Source organism: Bos grunniens, chromosome 10, assembly GCF_055505025.1.
Source record: "Bos grunniens cultivar Pamir isolate PY7600 chromosome 10, Bosgru_T2T1.0, whole genome shotgun sequence".
In the NCBI taxonomy this organism is placed as follows: Eukaryota; Metazoa; Chordata; class Mammalia; order Artiodactyla; family Bovidae; genus Bos; species Bos grunniens.
Window position 1 is genome coordinate 88,865,950 of NC_141174.1, and position 21,392 is coordinate 88,887,341.

Genomic DNA, 21,392 nt, shown 5'->3' on the forward strand with positions numbered 1-21,392 from the left:
CTATTTGGAACCAGTCTGTTGTTCCATGTCCACTTTTAACTGTTGCTTCTTGACCTGCATACAGATTTCTCAGGAGGCAGGTCAGCTGGCCTGGTATTCCCATCCCTTTCAGAATTTTCCACAGATTGTTGTGATCCACACAAAGGCTTTGACATAGTCAATAAAGCAGACGTAGATGTTTTTCTGGAACTCTCTTGCTTTTTCAATGATCCAATGGATGTTGGCAATTTGATCTCTGGTTCCTCTGCCTTTTCTAAAACTTGTCATCACCTGATCCATTTCTTCCCAATCTGTCACTTCCCTTCTGGCTAAAGTTTCTGCCCTATTCTGTGAAAAAATTACAAATTCAGAGAAAAATGAACATAGCAGACCAACAGTCTACAGAGAGCAGATCAAAGGCCTGGGAGAAGGGAGAGGGAGGACTCTATCAGACTATGTTCAGAGAATGGGAATCAGATGCTTCTGGTTTCAGAGAAGAAGCAGGCCTGGGTCATGAGGTGCCATGGAACAGATACTGAAATTGGAATCATGGTTGGTGAAGTATAATTTAATGGTTAAATTGCTTACTTTTGATATAAGTCTTTAACAGCAGTTGGTCTGACTGGCAGCTGAAAAATGTGCTGCTCATCAAGAGGATTTTGTTCATAGTATTTTATGCAGGATCTAAAGAGAAAAAAAATTCACTTTTAAAAAATGAACAGTGGACATACTGCTCATAAATCTAAAATACATTTTAGTTGAGCTCAAGTAAAGGTGTAAGTGGGGAGAAAGGTATTGGAAAGACAAAGAAAGGCAAAAGAGAGACAAAGATACAGCTTCCACTGTTTTCCCAGTATGGGGAATTAAAGTTAACTCACCCATACTACTGATCTTTAATGGGAAGAAACACCCCCCAAACAAACAAAAAAACCTAGTAACAATTTCAAACTTTTCCCTTTACGACTAAGGCAAATTCTAATTCTGGAAAAGGCAATGGTACATTTTCTTTCACAGGGAAAAAGAATCCCAGTTCTTCCACTCAATGGTATACTTATTTCCAGTTTGAAGACTCAAAAAATACAAATAAGACATCCAGGATCCATGTGTAAAGATTATTCCAAACTATTTTTAGCCAAACTGACAGACCCTCTAAAATTTCAGCAACACTATTGACATAGGTCTGATGAAATCTGATTCCATTCAGTCACCATATAGACGGCGGGCAATGATTAGCTTGACTCAAATTTATAGGGATATGAAGAAAACAGAAGGAACTAGTATTTATTAAGTACCTAAGTGTCAAGTACTTTATATATATTACGCTGTTCTTATAGATGAAAAACAAGATGCAGTGAAAGGAAACTTCCTTAGAAAGGAAGTGCCAGATCCAAGTGTGCAGCTCGATTCCTCCTGAATCCAAAGTCTTTCCTTCTCATGGCAGTGACTTAGAACCTTTCTGTTACTATGAAGAGAAGGTACACAGATTCTACCCTAACTGATAATAAAAAGGGCACTTATTTTGGCTGCAACTATTTCAGAAGAGAGTACATTTTTATGAAGTAAACAACAGAAATACTTACTGTGTTAAAGAAAAGAGGAGTTCATGTTGAGGTTTAATGAAAAGCATGCAACTGACTACTATTTCAAGAATATGGTGGAGTTTTTGAACACGATGAACCTGCTCCTGTGTATCTACTGATGGAGAAATGAAATATTCCTGGAATAAAAGAAAATGGACATGGGAAATAAGGAGTTAAAGAACAAGCGGCATCTCCGGAAAGAATTAACTATGCCTACTACACCTGAGTGGGGATGTTTGATTAACAGGTGGGGGCTTGGGGTTAGGGAGAAGAAGCCACTAGGTAGCTTTCCTCCTCTCAATACTATTCTTTAAACTAAACTCTTAAGTAAGTCTTCTCTAAGAATGTTCTAAGCAAACCATTATGCATATTCTTTGGTAAAGGCAAATCACAGAACTGCTTCACCGAGGAGGTCCAAGTAGGTAACTGGTACCACCCACCAAACTCTCCAGATGGAAAGAATGGCAAACCCACAAGATAATTCTTAACTTCAATAAGCTTGCCAGGCTGATGGGCATATTCACTTTTAAAAATAGATAGTAAACCTGTAGTACCAAGAAATAAATCAAGTGCATTGGTAAGCTTCTACTAACATATATTACTGGTAAATTGGTATGACCTTTTGGAAAAGAAAGTTGGCAAGGTTATGTGAAGCATCATAAAATGCTCAGACCTATTTCTGAGAATTAATCCTAAGGAAATAATCCATGGTAAGTGGAATTCTACAATGCTAAGATTCTTACCCCCTGGAATATACATCTTATATAATCCCTTCTTCTCAAGTGAGGCCAGGATGGTAGGCTGTTACTCCCATGATTAGGTTACTGATTGACTTTGAATTAATCAAAAGGGAGATAATCTCCTGGTCATTACTTGTGTCAGTGAGCTCTAAGCATCAGAGATGCTCTCCCACTGGCTCTGAAGAAACAAACTGTGGCACTGTGGAGACGGCCACATGGAAGAACCCCCAAATGACCTCGAGGACATGGAGATGGTCCTGGGCCAACAGCTAGTAAGAAAATGGGAACCTTCATCAAAGGGTCATGAATCAATGAATTCTGTCAACAATGCGAGGGAATTTGAAAGCGGATCTTTCCCTAATCAAGTCTCCAGATGATACCTTGATTTCAGCCTTGTGAAACTGAGCAGAGCACCCAGCTAAAATGCTGACCCAGATTATTCCAAAATGTGAAAATAACACGAGTAAGAAAACAGTCAAGTCCCAGCAAGGGAAGACCCAAAACAGTCCCACTCACCACTGGCTACAAATTACGACATTCCTTGCAGCTGCCACCCACATTCCCAGTGGTCCCCTGACCACTCTGGAAGTGGACCACCTAGATCTTTTTTTTTTTTTAAAACAAAGAACAGATCCAGACTGTTCTTCCCCTTCGCTTCTCTCTGCTCATGCTACAACCCAGGCTGGTCTACCTCTGCCTGTCCCCAAGACCCCGCAGAGGTGACAAAGCCTGAAGTTCCTGACTACTTGGGAGGCAGTACAGCCTCAGGTCTATAATCACAAGGAATTGAATTCTGCTATCAATAATAACTCATATGAGCAGGAAATGATCTTCCCTTACAGGCAGGCTCCAGACAGGAACACAGCCTGCCAACACCCTGATTTTAGCCTAGTGAGACCCAGACTGGACTTCTGAACTATACAACTATAAAGTAATGCATTTGTGTGTGTGGCTTTGAGACACTAAGTGTGTGGGGGTAATTTATTATAGCAGCAATAGAAAACTAATATTGCTGCAAACCACCAGCATCTGAATCATCTGGAGATGAGACGGTTTGTTTAGAAAAATATATTCCAAGGAGTTCCCTGGTTGCCTGGTGGTTAGCATTCTGGGCTTTCATTGCCACGGCCAGGGTTCAATTCTTGGTCAAGGAAATGAGCCACACACAAGCCATGTGGTACAGCCAAACAATAACAACAACAACAACACATATTCCAGAGCCCTTGACCTACTGAGTCAGGGGTCTAGGAATCAGCATTTTAACAAGTCTTCTGGGAGATTCTCAAAGTCTAAGAAATATTGTGTCAAAAATCTGAAATCAAACCATATTTGAAAAAACAGGCATATTAAATGACTTGAGGGGAATTCATAAAAATAAGGGTACTCACATTTGAGTGATGAGATTAAGGGTATAATTGCATTATATTTTTATTTTCAAAAAGTTATTACTTTCCTAAGCTTAAGAAAATGTATTAAAAAGTTTCCACTAAAAATGCACACCTTTAATAAAATGTTTAAACTTGGAATATCAAAAATTAACCTCAATAGAATCCAGTTGAGTGTTACATTGCATAATAGATGAAGCTGGAGTTATCCTATCTTGTATTTTTATGAGACCAGATATCATTTGAAGATCTATTTTCTAAAAGAATCGTCCAACAAATGTCAAAGGTCATTATGGATGTTCTTTAATCTCCTTAAGTTTCTAATTCAAGATATTAGGGAAATACAAAAGCTCATAATCATGACCCTGAAACACAGAAATATTTTTTGAATCAATATGTTAAAGAGCATAGCAAATTCTTTGAAAAGTAATCTTTTACGTGTAAAAGAAATGGGTCAAGATACTTCTCTAGTGGTCTGGTGGCTAAGACTCCACACTTCCAATGCAGGGGGCCTGGGTTTGATCCATGCTCAGTGAACTAGATCCCAGGCCCAACTAAGACCAGGCCCAACCAAATAAATACATAAATAAAAACAAAGAAGAAATAAAGAAATGGGTCAAAAGAATATAAAGCGAATATTCCTCTGTAGGGCTTATCAAACACAGAAAGGCATTCTCTAACCACTTTAGATAAATGAAGAATTGTGGAAGTACACTGGCTTACGCAGGATACAACCTTATGTCAGGCAGTATCATACGTTTACAGAGAATGAGAGGTGACATTAGATGGGCTACTTTTTTGTTTGTTTTACTAGACAATGTAATTGCCTGTCTTAATTTATCTGTTTCCTAGGACATAAGCTGGCACAGAATAGGCACTTAATAACTGTGTGGCAGAATGACCAAATAAAAGAAAAATCAACTTGAGAATAAAAACTCACCAAATGATTCAAAGATGCAAGTTCCTGACCTATCAAGAAAAAAACGAAGAGATGCCAATAAGCTTTAGGTTTTATCTACTACAAATCAAACAAGCTAAGACAAACGTTTCATAATTCATATATAAAAGAAATGCTCAAGCTAAACAGTTTCTCACAAAATGCTGAATTTTCTTGTACATTACATCATAAATACTTATTCTAAAAATGATCACAGTTTGCCCCTAATAGAAACAAGGTGATGAGTATTAAAACAGCATGTCATTTTAAAAAAGGGTTTTATTTACATTTACCCTAAAGAATCTCAAAACATTTGAAATAAAGACAAACAAAACCTATAGTTATCTTTAATCTAATCTATTTATTAAACAAAAAAATAAGGCTCAGAAAATGAAAGTGCCTGTCTCATAGTGAACCAGAGGCAAAGCCAGGACCACAAACAATCAGGGTCAAGTACAAAGATAAAATCTGAGCATACCTATGGCTGACAACTATGATGTTGCTTTTACTTTTTTGAGTTGGGAAAGGGACTTACCTATGAAAAAACAGATATAATCTTTCTTCAGTTTATCCAAACCAATTTCCAAAAGCATCTGAACCGGAACAGTCCCACTGAGAGAAACCGTGTCCATGGTTCCATAGTAAGACTGATGAATGAGCTTACTCAGTAAACTGTTACTCCCACTATGAAGCTAGAGATTGGGAAAAGTTTATAAAGCCACAATTAAAACTATAAAAAGTCCAGTAAGTGAAAGAGAAGCAAACTGCATTAACTAAAAAATTATAAACTTAAATTTTTTCATCTCCTGACATTATAAATTATTTGAATGAAAGCCTCTAAGTTACAAACCTATCTGTTTCTAAAATGCCATTCCCAAAACCTCCTTATTGGCTATAATAGCCAACAGACTAACTCAATCATTTGGAGAATAAAAAAAGCTGTGAACTTACTAGATCTAACATGTGTTCTAAATGCTAAACAATTAAATTTAAACATACCTAAAATATTTGACATTTGACATTTTCTCATTTACTGTCCTTCTGTTAACTCAAATTTCCAACACAATCCTTTGCATTTTTCTTTTTTAATACTATTTTCACTTTGCACTTGTTGTACATGGTAGGATATACTTGTAAATATCTCACAAACAGAAGCTCTTAAGAAAAATTCAATGGGCAAGACTAAAATGCACAGAATGATCAAATAGAGGGAGGGTTTGCAAGCTTCTGCTCTAGAGTGTATCTCTGTTCACACCTAGGAAGTTTCTATCTTGTTATGAATTGGCAGTTGCATTATTTAAAATAATTCTACTAAATGAGGAATCTTTTTGTTTCTAGCTTTTAACTTAGATTTTTTCATTATAAAACTATAAATTCATCATGGAAAATCCATAAAATACAGAAATGTATAATGCAGTTGGAGAAATTTATTTGTAACCCTACCACCAGAAGGGATTGGCGTATTTTAGCATATTTGTTCACAGGTTTTTCTCTCCAAGATTTCTATCTTTCACTGAACATTGTAAGCATTTCTCCACACACCACTGTAAGCATTTCTGCACATCATCTGTAGCAACTATTAACATGTTCCATTATGTGGCTGTTTCATGATTTACTTAGACATTCATTAATAGGTCATTTACAATTTTTGCTACTGTAAATGAGGCTATAACGAGCATCCCACTACAATCTTTTTTTAAAAAGGCTTATTTCTTTTGGCCATGGTGAGTCTTCACTGGCGCACATGGGCTCTCTGCTGCAGCAAGCGGGGGCCGCTCTTCACTGCGGTGCCACGGCGTGGCTTCCCTTGTTGCCGAGTACAGGTTCTAGGCTCACAGGCTTCAGCAGTTGCAGCGCGCAGGCTTAGCTGGCTCCACTGCATGTGGGATCTTCCGAGACCAGGGAAGCCCCTAATACATAAACTCTTGACACATACTTCTGCATATGGCCTTAGGATGAATTCATTTTGAGGATCTCAGTACATTATCATAATTGCTTTATAGTGTTCCAATCTGTACTCTCATCAGTAGTATATGAGAAGGACTGTTCACAGCAACAGCAATGACAATAGAGGTAGCTTATAAATGCTGTGCACTTAACTATGAACTAGGTCCTAAGTGCTTCACATGAATTAAGGACCCTGGCCAAGTGTATACAGGTAAGAGAGTTGCAAAACAAAAATTCAAACTCAGGCAGTCTGCTGCAGAGCCTGTGCCCGTCATCAGTCTGCTCTGCTGCTGAAAAGGAGCACACACACACTACTGAACCTACCCATGGCTGAATAGCACCACGCTGCAGACTCTGGATGACCAACGAGAAACACTTCACCAAGTCTTGATAAGAAATCACACCTTTAAAGCAAGTTAGTCTAACATTATTCTCATAGTTATTTCTGCAGATCAAACACGTCATTCATTTTAAGGATACACAATGAAGAGGGAAGACAAGTATCTGAACTTTAGGGATGGTGAAAAGGGAGAGAAATTAAAGTCCCCCTCCCCCTCCAAAGGCAGCATTTTTAAAGAAAGAAATTAAACTCGTTGCCATAAAATAATATATTCAGTCAAATATTATGGAATATCTTTTCCTTTTCTTAATAATTATAATTTCATTAAGATATGTTTTGGTTAATACAAATACAGCATAGAACCCACCTAAATCTTCAGGCAGGAGTAAAGAACAGGTTCTATGAATTGCCTGGTCTTAGTATAATTCTCGAGCAAAATATGCCAATGCATTATTAGAACTGAGTTTGATAAAACAGAAACCAGATGTCCATACAAGGCTAGCAATATACATTATTATTTTCAAAAGACTTAAAAGTAAACCTAAGAAATAACAGGAAAAATTTTATTTCACAATGCTGATGGACACCTACTACTGCTCATTTTGCACCACAGCTGCTCAGCAAAATCGAGATCACCCCGTACTGTGAGAAGACACTCAATAGACCCATCAACTGCAGCAGCGTCATGCTTCACTATCTGGAAAAGAAGTGAGTGCCAAAAATACTCAGTTTATTTTTTAAAAAGCACAATAGTTTAAGACCAGTAAACTTGCAAATGTTGCTCTGAGAAAAGGTGGGATCATGAACACATATAAGAGGCATGAATGTATCTTCTACAACTTCATCCATTAATGAGGAGATACAAGTAAACAGACAGTGAAAAACAGAACCCCTAAAATTGCTTTCAAACTCTGATGCCTAAAAGCAAGCATTTGGTTTTCCTCCCCTGGAAAAATATTTAATTACCTAGGTCTCCATTTTCCTACTTGTCAAATGACAACAGGTTTAGCACAATTTAATAATGCCACCGACGGCACAGTAATGTACTATCTCATAGCCTATTAACATGCTATAATAATATCAGATCAGATCAGATCAGTCGCTCAGTCGTGTCCGACTCTTTGCAACCGCATGAATCGCAGCACGCCAGGCCTCCCTGTCCATCACTAACTCCCGGAGTTCACTCAGACTCACGTCCATCCAGTCAGTGATGCCATCCAGCCATCTCGTCCTCTGTTGTCCGCTTCTCCTCCTGCCCCCAATCCCTCCCAGCATCAGAGTCTTTTCCAATGAGTCAACTCTTCGCATGAGGTGGCCAAAGTACTGGAGTTTCAGCTTTAGCATCATTCCTTCCAAAGAAATCCCAGGGCTGATCTTCATAATGGACTGGTTGGATCTCCTTGCAGTCCAAGGGACTCGCAAGAGTGTTCTCCAACACCACAGTTCAAAAGCATCAATTCTTCGGCACTCAGCCTTCTTCACAGTCCAACTCTCACATCCATACATGACCTCTGGAAAAACCATAGCCTTGACTAGAAGGACCTTTGTTGGCAAAGTGATGTCTCTGCTTTTGAATATGCTATCTAGGTTGTTCATAACTTTCTGTCCAAGGAGTAAGCGTCTTTTAATTTCATGGCTGCAGTCACCATCTGCAGTTATTTTGGAGCCCCAAAAAATAAAGTCTGACGCTGTTTCCACTGTTTCCCCATCTATTTCCCATGAAGTGGTGGGACCGGATGCCATGATCTTCGTTTTCTGAATGTTGAGCTTTAAGCCAACTTTTTCACTCTCCACTTTTAATAAGAGGCTTTTGAGTTTCTCTTCACTTTCTGCCATAAGGGTGGTGTCATCTGCATATCTGAGGTTATTGATATTTCTCCCGGCAATCTTGATTCCAGCTTGTGCTTCTTCCAGTCCAGCGTTTCTCATGATGTACTCTGCATAGAAGTTAAATAAACAGGGTGACAATATACAGCCTTGACGAACTCCTTTTCCTATTTGGAACCAGTCTGTTTGTTGTTCCACGTCCAGTTCTAAGTGTTGCTTCCTGACTTGCATACAGATTTCTCAAGAGGCAGATCAGGTGGTCTGGTATTCCCATCTCTTTCAGAATTTTCCACAGTTTATTGTGATCCACACAAAGGCTTTGGCATAGTCAATAAAGCAGAAGTAGATGTTTTTCTGGAACTCTCTTGCTTTTTCCATGATCCAGCGGATTTGGCCATTTGATCTCTGGTTCCTCTGCCTTTTCTAAAACCAGCTTGAACATCTGGAAGTTTGTAGTTCACGTATTGCTGAAGCCTGGCTTGGAGAATTTTGAGCATTACTTTACTAGCGTGTGAGATGAGTGCAATTGTGCGGTAGTTTGAGCATTCTTTGGCGTTGCCTTATCACCTCATAGTATATTAACATAGTCATTTCCATTTTTCTGCAGTTAAACAATTAATAATAAATACGTCCTAGTTCTCTTTAAACATATCCATCAGTTTTTAAGGAAAGTAATCACTAGCGCTGACATCAAAGACCAACAAAAAACTACCCTCAAAATGCCACCTTGGCTGTAGCAGACCCATTTGCAATCGTATGATGTGAAAGACAACAGTACAACCCAATTTTACAAGCTCTTTCAGTGTACTTTTCCGATAACAATCACTTACCTCGGTGTCTTTTTTTGTAGAATCACCAAATTCATTCAGCTTACTTAACTCTAGAAAGTGGCAAAAGCTTATTAAACTCTGGATTTTATTCTCCTTCTTTCCCAATTATTTCCACTCTAATCCTGTTTTCAAATGGCAAATGAGGAGAGTAGAATGATGACCAGGTATTTTAGCAATTATTTAACTCTCCAATGGAGGTTGACTAGATGCCCACTAGGCAGGGGTGTAAGGATGGACTGAGATACAGTGAAAGCCCCTGGCACACATGTCAAGCACATGGTAGGCGCTCTAAGGTCACTGTTTCGTCCCTCTTCTTCCACAATCTCAAATATGACTGCAGTATATAAAATGTAAATTAAATACATATTATTAATTCTTAAAATCACTGAGATTTTTATCATTAGCAATTCAGAATGAAAGCTGCCCCTCTCACCATGACAGACCTACAGCTTTAGGTATAGCTAACAAAAAAAAAAATACTAAGCCTAAAAAAAAATTTACATTTAAATATAGCAAGCATAAATTCCCAATTAAGAAAAAACAAACAAAAGCCAAGTGTGAGTCACGAAAACAAACACCATTCAGAAATTCCTGCACAAGTTCAACAGCAGATTTTGCTTCCAGAGGCTCAGGCCATTCAGTTACACCAGTCCTCAAACCATCAGCCAAAACCTGTGGGAGATTTAAAAACAAACAAAAAAACCCCAAAACTTGTTAGCAAAATACAAAGTTATCAGTAAGATGTATTATCAATATTAATAACATTAGTATCTTTTTTCTTAGCTGCACCACCCACCTTGTGGGATTTTAGTTCCTGCACCAAGAATCAAACCCAGGCCCTCAGCAGTGAGAGCATGGAGTCCTAACCACTGGACCTCCAGGGCATTCCTAACACCTATTTTTCCTGAATGTTTAATGAGACGCCAGGAACTATTCTAAATGTTTCATATGCAGTATGTTATTTAATCCTCACAAAAATCCCGTGAGGCAGATACCACTATCACTCACATTTTACTGAGCCCAAAAGAGGTTAATTAACTTGCTTAAGCTCACACAGTTGGTAACTGGCAATGCCAGGACATATATCCAGCAGTCTGATGCCAAAGATGGTATTCTGAACTTTAATTATGTGTGCTACAGAGACTGAACAGAAGTTTACATAAAAATAACATGAATATGTATGCCTATACGTAGGGTATCTAAACTGAAGTAAGGAAAGAGGTTGAGGTCAAAAGAGGCTGGAATAGCCAGAGGAACAATGAGAAACACTGGCTTGACTCATATGGGGGAACCATCCCAGGCAATACGATGGAGAGGATGAGCTGTTTCCACTAGGGTGGAATAAACCCCCAGGCAACAGCAGGAAATAAGATGACTAGGAGTAGGGATTAAACAGGAAGAGTGATCTTAAATAACTTTTTTATTTCATTTGGAAGACAACAGCCACTGTTGATTTTCTGGCAGGAAAATGACATGATCAAGCAGCTGAGAATTCCCCCATCACAAATACTCAGGATAGAGTCTAAGGAAAAAAAGAAGTACAATGTTTCTCAATAGAAGTAAGATCATCCTCCACCCCCAGGGAGTTTTCAGGAAAATGTGAAGGTCAATTCTGGTGTCACAGTGACTGTGGGCATTTAGTTTGGTAGGGGCCAAAGCTGCAGTCCATGGGGTCGCTAAGAGTCAGATACAACTGAGAGACTTCTTTCACTTTTCACTTTCATGCACTGGAGAAGGAAATGGCAACCCACTCCAGTGTTCTTGCCTGGAGAATCCCAGGGATGGAGGAGCCTGGTGGGCTGCCGTCTATGGGGTTGCACAGAGTTGGACATGACAAGTGACTTAGCAGCAGCAGCAGCAAGGATGCTACAGGTGGCGCTAGTGGTTAAGAACCCGCCTGCTAAAACAGGAGACAAAGGAGACTGCTGTTCGATTCCTGGGTTGAGATCTCCTGGAGGATGGCATGGGAACCCACTCCTGTATTCTTGCCCAGAGAATCCTGTGGACAGAGGAGCCTGGAGGGCTATGTTCCATAGGGTCACAAAGAGTCAGACATGACTGAAGCAACCTGGCACGCATGCAAGGAGGCTACATATCTTCCAGCATGTAGAATGGTCCCAAACCACAAAGCATGATTCTGCCCAAGATGCCAAGAGTGTGTGTCCCTGTGGAGAAACAGTGAAAGATCATTAGAGTGGTCCAGAAGGGAAGTGATAGGGGCTTTATGTAAGATAGGCACAGTGAAAGAAACCTCAAAGGGGAAAAAAAAGTATACTTCAGAGAAGAGACAGACAGATAGGCAGAAATATATGAGGAATAGAAGAAAAGAAAAAAAAATCCTACCTATTTATAAAAATACAGGGGATTGAACTTGGAGAAATTATGGCAACGTGCACATCGAAGAGTCTGTGAATTTCTAAGGGAGATTACATTAATTACACAGCTTGGACTTTCAAGTCAGATAGACATATGTTTGAATGAGTTTTAAGCCAGCTCTTCCATTTACCAGTTGCTGACACCTCAGGCAACATACCAGAACCATCTAGCACCACATACTGGGCACACAGCAGAATGGCAGCTTCCAGCTGTGGCAGTAACTCGATCTTACTGAAGTAACAGATAAGGTTGCCAGCCTGTGAACGGAAGGAATGGTGAAACTGCAGACAGAAATCAGGGGCTTATTAAAGTGATCCAGTCTGGAGATTTGATTCAAGTTTCATTTTGGACAAACTGAATTGGAGGGAAGAACGCTCTACTAGAGTGGGAACTGAACTGATGAAAGTGGGAAAGATTGGAAGTGGAAGCAGCTTACAGACAGGAGTCTGGAGTTCCCTTATAAAGGCATTCATCAAATCACGAAATGGATAAGCCCTCTGCTGGGGTGGAGAGAGGAGGGCAGAGATAGGAGGTTACAAGTATGATAGAAGCCCACGGGAAGGGTCCTGAAAGAGAAGCTCTCAAGGAAGAAGAAAGATGAGAAAGGTAGAAAAGGTATCAAGTTTTTCACAAACAGGGAAATAATGAGAGGAGGTAAAAGTATGAAAAATGCCTGGTACTGTGGTAGAAGTGGAAGACACCATGAGGTACCTGGCACTCACGTCTAGTAGGGGAGGCAGAGGAGTAGAGAAATTACTGTTTGATAAACCCTCTGACAAGGGGTGTGCGTAAAGTTCTACGGCAGCACAACCTATTCTGGGGAATCAGTAAATCGTCTCAGGTGAAGATGTCACAGATAACCCGGCAAAGAGGTGGGAAAAGGGCACACTGGGCAGATGGAGACACACACTCCAGAAAGCGATGGCGTGATGGCCTGGGAGCTACCATAAGCAGGGAGCTCAATGCAGCAGAGGAGGATGTGAGATCAAGCTAAAGAAATAAGTAGGAGCCAATTAGAACATGAAAACATGTGCAATGTCATTAGCCATCAGAGAAACGCAAATCATAACTATAATGTGGGACTTCCCTGGCGGTCCAGTGGCTAAGACTGCACTTCCACTGCAAAGGGTGTGGGTTTGACCCCTGGTCAGGGAACTAAGCTCCCAAATGCCTCACAAAGCAGCCAAAAAACAAGAAAACACCACCATAATGAGATATCACTTCATCCCCACTAGGATGGCTATAACATCAATAAAAAATATAGTATCAAGCATATGGAGGCAAGGATATGGAGAAACTGGAACCCTCATACGCTGCTATGGGAATGTAAAATGATGCAGCCACTCAGTCTGGCAGCTCCTCAAAAAGTTAAACACAAAAAGTTAAAAGTTAAAAGGTAGTTAAAGAGCTACCATGTGACCCAGCAACCCCACCTGAGAGTCTCTATGTCACATAAAAACTTAAATACTATTCATGGCAGCATTATTCATGAATAGCCAAAAAGTAAGAACAACTGAAATACCCATTAACTGACAAATGGATAAACACAAACACACTACACCTCTACACTGGTGTTACTCAGTAATAAAAAGGAAGGAAGCGCTACAGAAGGTGAATCAGTGGCTGGCAGGTTTCTGTTAATGGGTATGGGATTTCTTTTTGGGGTGACGAAAATATCCTAAAATTAAGTACGGTCATGGCTGTACAAACTCTGTCAGTACACTAAAAACTACTGAATTCTATACTTAAAACAAAAGTATTTTATGGGCTATAATTTATATCAATAAAGCTCTTTAAAAAAGAAAAGAAAAAAGTAACTATAGTCAGTGACTGGATATAACTGTCTTTGTATGCCAACTTAAGACATACAGAATTTCCTCTGCATTAAAATGAATCCCCCTTGCCCGCCCCTTTGGAATTGAATCTGTAGAGCGGAGCTAAAATTACTGAAACACAAAATTTTTGAAACACATGCTCATTAATCTTCAGGATCAAATTTCAGTTATTAACAAGCAGATTATATACACATTTGGAATAAACTGGCAGCTGACTCACCTGGAAAGTAGGGAATCCATCATATGAATAAAATCCAAATACTTCAGTAGAAAAGGTGAAAGAACTGTTATTAACTACTAACTCACTGATAAATGTTCCCTTTAATTGCAAGGACAACTGCCCCAACTGCCAAGCACGTAACATTTGGAACAAATTTTGAAGAACACAAAATTAAATAACAATGATACTAGCAAAAATTTTTATGGAAATATGAGATCTAATGCAGGTAACAAATTCCAGAAGGATACTCACAAGGAGAAATTTCAGTTCTCTGTGAAGCTGACTCAAAGGACCTCTGGGCTCTCCCGATTCCACCTTGATATTCTAAAAAGTTCCCAGAGTCAGTTTTCACTGGTAATCCCATCTTTTCTCCATCAGGGTCACAGTTACTTGCATTTCAAACTACCCACACATTTAAAAATATTTCATAAAACACTAGTGAATTGAAAAATTAGGTCAACACTTCCATTTGGTATGCCTTCCCCAGAAATATAGACTCTGCCCATCCCAATACAGAAACCTCAATTCAGGCCACCACAACCCCTCTCAATACAACTGTAGCTACACAGAACACACACTCTCCTGCTTGTGTCACTGAATTTCCAAAAGGACAAGAAGTAGAAATATAAACACACTTCAAGACTCGATGACAGGGTAGGAGGTGACAGGGAAGTTCAGGAGCTGGGGGACATATGTATACCTGTGGCTGATTCATGTTGACATATGGCAGAAACCAATACAATATTGTAAAGCAATTATCCTCCAATTAAAAATTAAAAAAAAAGACTCAATGACAAACTTAGCATTACCACACACCAAAAACAACTGTCCCTCCCCTCAGTAAAACAAACAAACAAAAAAAGCTGAAGCGGGGTGAGGAGGTTTGAAAGAAATTAGTAAACGCCATTGTATGTCAGCACCTACTGCAGGAAAAGAAAAGTGTTAAGAATGTAATTGTGTAATTATTCACCAGCCCACCACCCTGGGAAAAACCACTCTTAACACTACCCAGGACTTTGTGTACATATTTTTTAAAACCATAGTTGAGATCCCACTGTACATAAATTTTGTACTTTTGGGGCTTTTTTTTTTGCTTAATAATAAGCATTTTCTTTCATTATTAAAGATATTTTAAATCATAATTTTAAAATATGTATATAATATTTCATCAGGAAATCTATTTATTTTTCTAAACATCATTCAGGTTTTGTTTTTAATATTTTCAAAACACAGCTGTATGACTGCACTGAATATCTTTGCCCATGTATTTTTGTTACCAATTCTGAATAATTTCTTAAGACAGATCCTAGAAATGTAAATATAGGGTGCAAGGGCTGAACAGAACAACGATTGTTGATGTGTTCTCAACATCTGCATTCTTTAAGAACAGCAGGGATAATGAGCCACTGTGATGATTCCATTTGGGCCCCCACTGAAAATTCTTAAGTTACATAATTACAGCACTGTAGATAACTGACGGATCAGACCACCTGGCAAAACCTTCACTGGCTGTGCTGGCGAGACTTCAGGCTGAACCTTTCAGAGCTGTCCAGGAACTAGCAAGTTCAAAGTAAACCCACAGTGAGTAAACTCAACAGAAAGCAGGGCTGGCTCCTACCAGAGTTGCAGTGGAAGAGAGCGGAGGGGTCTGAAGGATCTCATCCACAGGACTCCAGGAAATATCCAAAGTGATCGTGGTTTGTGAGGCAGCAACTGTATCATCCAAGGCAGTGGACTTAAAGAGCTCGTACCGGGCAAAGCCGCTGGCTGTTAACTGTAAAGAGACATTCAGCAGACCATCAGCGGCTCCTTCACAAGGCCAAAGGCCCATTATCAAAACGACTGATTCTTTTCCCCAAGAAGAAAAAGTGCTGTGCCAAATGGAAAAACGAGACAATTCTTTTTCATCACAAAGATTAGCTAAAAGGCATATATTTTTAGTCATTAGCTGATATGAAAATAAACATTTTGATACTATAGAAAAATATCTAGTCCTATTAGGAATGAAAAAAATCCTTTACACTAGGAAGGCAGATTGACAGCAGTCAGAAGAAAATAATATGAAAGAGAAATACTTACAGTAGACAAGTGATGTCTTTTCTTGTGTGACTTTTTTAGGTCTTCAAGATTTACAGAATAATTTTTATCCACTGTAGGACATGATAAAAAAAAAAACTTTATAGGTACAGTTCAAAATTACATCATTAGAGCTAGAAAATTACAATCTAATTCACAATATTAATAACTATCAAAATTAAATTTTAAACCACAGATGAAATGTTTTTAAAACAAGGAAAGTGGAACAAAGGTCAGTACTGCTACCAAAAGTATAATTAAATGCCTATTATGACACTGGAATTATATTATCATTATATTCAGCTTTTTTATCTTCCAATGAAAATTTTAAAAAATACACACATGTAAATGAAATGAAACCCAAATAAAATAGCCATAAACTCCTATTTAGACTCTTGGAAATCTGTCTCTGAAATGTCTCCCACATGCTGCAGGTTACACACTAGAGCACACTCGTGGTGGCTGACACAAGCTACATTGTGTGCACTTCGTGCTCAAGTTTTAGTAAAACCTATGAAACAGCGATTACACAAATAAATACAGTGGTACACAAATAACAGTGATTACACAAACAAATAAATACACACACCTCCACAAAAGAGGAGTGAGCTCTCACCTTTACAGGTGACCATGTACAAGACAATTCCTGTGATGTTGCTACTGGTTGAGATAAGCTCAGCTCCCAGCCAACTGATACCTTCAGGATCTGAACCATCACACCTTACCCAGAGAGGAGGAAGGGCAGTAACTGGCCGATTAATCTTCAGATGGGTCATATTAGGATTGTGAGCCATGGTATAAAATCCAATTAACTGCCTTGGAAGCAAGAGTAGGAAGAATAAATTAGACGTAGAGATTTTTGATCAGTCAAAAGTTTTCTTTTCCAAAGATATCATGAACAATAGCTACGATGCTGACTCTGATCCCACTTCTGATCACCATCTAACATTCTGTACCAATTCCCAAATGGGGTTTTTTCCTTACACTAAGCAATTCTCTGACACTAGCTTGTATTCTACAATTCAACTCAGTTCTGACACTATCTACCCAAAGACAGCATCAGCAACCACAGGTTAAAGGCTCAGTCCTACAAGACTGCCTCACCTCCAACTTGTATTGCCAGTTCCAAGTCCAAGTTGTCATCTATGTGTCTATAGATCACAGGTTCTGACAACCCCCTCCCTAAATTCAATTAATTTGCTCCCAGAACTCAAGAGAAATATTTTACTTGCTAGATTACTAGTTTATTACACAAGGGTAGAACTCAGGAACAGCCAGACAGACAGAAGGGAAGCAAAGGAAAATGTATGGGGCAAAGGGCACAGAGCTTCCATGCCCTCTCCCAGCAAGCTGCTCTCCCGGTACCTCCATGTGTTCACCGACCCAGAAGCTCTCCAAGCCCTCTCCTTTTGGGTTTTTTTTTTTTTTAATTATTTTTTTATTGAAGGATAATTGCTTTCCAGAATTTTGTTGTTTTCTGTCAAACCTCAACATGAATCAGCTATAGGTATTCATATCAGTTCAGTTCAGTTCAGTCACTCAGTCGTGTCTGACTCTTTGCGACCCCATGAATCACAGCACGCCAGGCCTCCCTGTCCATAAGCAACTCCCGGAGTTCACTCAGACTCACGTCCATCAAGTCAGTGATGCCATCCAGCCATCTCATTCTCTGTCGTCCCGTTCTTCTCCTGTCCCCAATCCCTCCCAACCAAAAAACTCCTTTTGGGTTTTAAAGGAGGTTTCATTACATAGTCACAATGGTGACTGACTGAACTTAGGGAGGGGTTGAGTCCCAACCCCTCACCAGGTGACTAAACTTAAACTCTGGCCCCTCTCCCTTTCAGAGGTTGGGTGGGACTCAAACTTCCAACCCTCTACTCACAGGCTTGGTTCCCCAGGCAACCAGCCCCTATCCATAATTTACTGGAGGGGGGGGCGGGGAGGGGCGGGAGGTCCAAAAGCCACTTCATTAGCATTAAAAAAGACACCTTTATTCTTCTCAATCCCTAGGAAATTCCAAAGGTTTTTAGGAGCTGGGTTCCAGGAACAGTGGACCAAGACTAAATATGCTTCTTCTTATACATCACACTATCACAGTGTCCCAGAAACAAAAATTTGGAAATAAAGTGGCAAAATACATAAATGTTTCACCCGGAGAAGAAGTGAGAGCCAGGCACATCAGACAGATCAAGATCCACACACCAAAAACTGACAAAGTATAGCTACTATAAGCAGAGAGTTCAATATGGTGGGGCTACAGGGTCAATGGGAGTGGAAGCAGGCTCTGAGATTAAGCAAAAGAAATAACAGAATATGTCAATTACTTCTCAATAAAGTTAGGGGTGGGAGAAGGAAGAAGTCAATAAATACATAAAGAGATGCTTGAGGTCATTAGTCACCGAACACAAAAATTTGAATATAGTCTGTGAATCAGATAGTATTATTTTAACAATGTTAAATTCCCAGATTTTGATGACTTGTGGTTATACAAGAGAAGGTACTAGGTTTTAGGAAATACATCGTGAGGTATTCAAGGGTAAAAGAGCACAGTGTCTCCAACATACTGTCAATATTTCATTACAAAAATGTGTGCGTGTGGTTATATAGATGAGGTGTGGACAGGAATAAGAGGAGGAGCAGAGGGGAGGAGGAATAAGCCATAGAATCACAAAGCAGAGGCAGCAAAATGTAAATTTTGGTGAAACCTGGTTAAGCGTCCACAGAAGTTCTTGTACTGTTCTTTTACACTTCTCTGTAAATTTCAGAGTGCATCAGAATTAAAAGTTACCCAAAAATATAGCTTACAAATTTTCAGAGATGAAAACTAAATTTATTACCAACATATGTTCAGAAAAGGCATTTCTAAGGGACTGTACTTCAGAAAAGAAATATAATAATCCCAGAAGGAAGGTCTGAAATGCAAGAAGAAATGGAGAGCAAAGAAATGATAAGCATATGGATGAATCCAAACAAACACTGGCTAGAGGAAACAACGTGAATAAAAAATTCTCAAGTTGTGGGAGAGGAAAGAAAAAAGGCCAAATAGGACTTAAAATCAAGAAGCCATTAAAGAGTGCTCAACTACAAAAGATTTTAAAAGTTTCCACACAGCAAAACAAAACAAAAAACCCTCTCTGAAGGAAAGTCACTTTGAATACTACTATAGTCCTTATTCTCCAGTATTTTTTTTTTAAAGATTTTTTAATGTAGACCATTTTTAAAGTCCTTACTGAATTTGTTACAACATTGCTTCTGCTTTATGCTTTGTCTTTTTGGCCAGGAGGGATGTGGGGTCTTAGCTCCCCGACCAGGCATCGAACCCGCACCCCCACTGCGTTGGAAGGCGAAGTCCTAACCTCTGGACCACCAGGGAAGACCCCTTATTCTCTAGTATTATATATATGACCAGATCCTCCAGGACTCCCTGATAGCAAATACTTTTGGCTTTGGAGTTGAGGGAGACCAGGCAGACGGAAAGTCATATGGTAGGAGCGGGGAGGGTAGCTAAGCAGACAGAGGCAGTAGGGATTCCAACAGGGGCACTTCTGGCATGCGGGTGGGATAATTCGTCATTGGACAGGAGAGCCCCAGGCATTGCATAACATTTACCATCCACGGCTCAAGCCAACAGCGCCCCTGAGTCATCGTGACGATCACAAAGTACCCCGCGTGTTTCCAAATCCCTGCTGGGCCCTGGACTGGAGGCTGAAGGTTCCTTTGTGTCCTATGTGTCACTCAGAAGGAATCTGGATTTTATCACGAGGCAAAAGGACCATGGAAGGCTTTTTAAACATGGAAGCAACACAATCAGGCTTTCATAAAACTACTCTGGCAGGAGTGAGGAAAAAAGATTGGCAAGGAACCAGATTAGAAGTAAGGAAAACAATTACGAAGCAACAACATTAAACAGTAGAAGGAGATGGAGAAAAGGCAGATCACCGTAATCATCTTAGTCACACTTGAGTTACCCATGGGACAGTCAAGTATTTAGAACTATCCTAAGTATTAAGTATATCCATCAAGCAGGTGGAGAAGGAGAAAGAGAGGGATCTGGGCTAAATACCTATGCTTTTCCCAATGTTTATAACAATTTCTTGTTGTTTAGTTGCTAAATTGTGTTCGACTCTTTTGCGACTCAATGGACTGTAGCCTGCCTGGTGAGTTTACATCCTACCCTTCACCACTATGGTAAGAAAAACTTACCTGGCTCTCCCAATTGGTAAAGCAAGCAGGCCAACATTTTCACCAGTAGAGAGATCAGAAATAGCAGTGTCTTCAGACTGTAGCTCTTCAATAGGACTTGGTTCTTCCTTTTCTAAAGGCTTTAAAAACATTTAATTATTTAACCAGGTAAGAGAACACTATGGTAAAGTCAACTCTTCACTATGCTAGAACAATGTACTGATTTCCAGACCCTGAAGTGCAAAATGATTGGGTTAGGACAGGAATCATAGCTAGAAACCAATGGGGTACTAATAAATCTCACCATTCATCAGAAGTATTTCCACTGTCCAATAAGAAGATATTGATCTACGTTGCTACTGATAAAGGAAGTATATGACACCATCAGAAAAGGAAGTGCTCTACCATGTACAAAATTATATACAAAACACCAAGGGAAACCCATGGGAGACTCCCTGATTTTGTCATTCCCCAAACTTGAAGGTTCATAGCCCTTTCTACTCATTTTCTAAGTCTCCAGGATTTGTTACAGCAGCTGACATTAATTACCTCATTATTACAGAAATATAGGGTATATGGTTCCAGACTATATTGATTTGCTATATTATAGTAATTCTATGCTATATTATATTACACTATAATACTGGTACTAATACTATAATTCTAATATTGTTCCAATTTCACTATAGTATAATATTAATTGCATACTATAACACTAGTACTGATGCCATACTATACTAGTAATTCAGTTCAGTTGCTCAGTCGTGTCCGACTCTTTGCGGCCCTGTGGACTGCAGCACGCCAGGCCTCCCTGCCCTAGTAGTAGTATATACTAAACTATACTATGCAATACAGTTGTCTCTTGAACAACACAAGTTTGGACTAGGCAGGTGCATTTACATGTGGACTTTTTTAATGCAGTACTACACAGTCCGTGATTGGTTGAATCTGTGGATGTAGAGCCACAGATACAGAGGGCTGACTGTAAAGTTACACTAGGATTTTCAACAACACAGATGGTGGGGCATCCCAAAACCTGTGTTGTTCAGGAGTCAATGGTATATTATATTAAGGAAGAAACCTATCTTTTAGAAAGATATTCAAATAGAATTCTTAAAATTAAAACAACAGCAACAAC

At 39.4% G+C, this 21,392-nt stretch overlaps 1 protein-coding gene across 39 annotated transcripts in view; it reads right to left on the reverse strand.

Moving 5' to 3' along the window:
- The window catches only part of ZWILCH (zwilch kinetochore protein), a 42,708-nt gene that overhangs the window by 9,697 nt on the left and 11,619 nt on the right, over positions 1–21,392 (reverse strand). For 7 of the 39 annotated variants that reach the window (XM_086322895.1, XM_086322898.1, XM_086322901.1 and 4 more), the window contains 13 exons: positions 20,276–20,394; positions 16,662–16,888; positions 16,076–16,146; positions 15,615–15,770; positions 14,249–14,320; positions 10,144–10,237; positions 9,566–9,615; positions 7,500–7,605; positions 6,893–6,972; positions 5,157–5,313; positions 4,625–4,653; positions 1,560–1,696; positions 568–663 (listed from right to left, as the gene is read on the reverse strand). In XM_086322895.1, the coding sequence (XP_086179021.1) occupies positions 568–663; positions 1,560–1,696; positions 4,625–4,653; positions 5,157–5,313; positions 6,893–6,972; positions 7,500–7,605; positions 9,566–9,615; positions 10,144–10,237; positions 14,249–14,320; positions 15,615–15,770; positions 16,076–16,146; positions 16,662–16,866 (1,253 nt within the window). In that variant the 5' untranslated portion in view covers positions 16,867–16,888; positions 20,276–20,394. Of the gene's footprint in view, positions 1–567; positions 664–1,559; positions 1,697–4,624; positions 4,654–5,156; positions 5,314–6,892; positions 6,973–7,499; positions 7,606–9,565; positions 9,616–10,143; positions 10,238–10,972; positions 11,731–14,248; positions 14,321–15,614; positions 15,771–16,075; positions 16,147–16,661; positions 16,889–19,681; positions 19,901–20,275; positions 20,395–21,392 lie in introns of those variants that run through there. The other 32 variants (XM_086322910.1, XM_086322907.1, XM_086322909.1 and 29 more) reach the window with 15 other exon arrangements.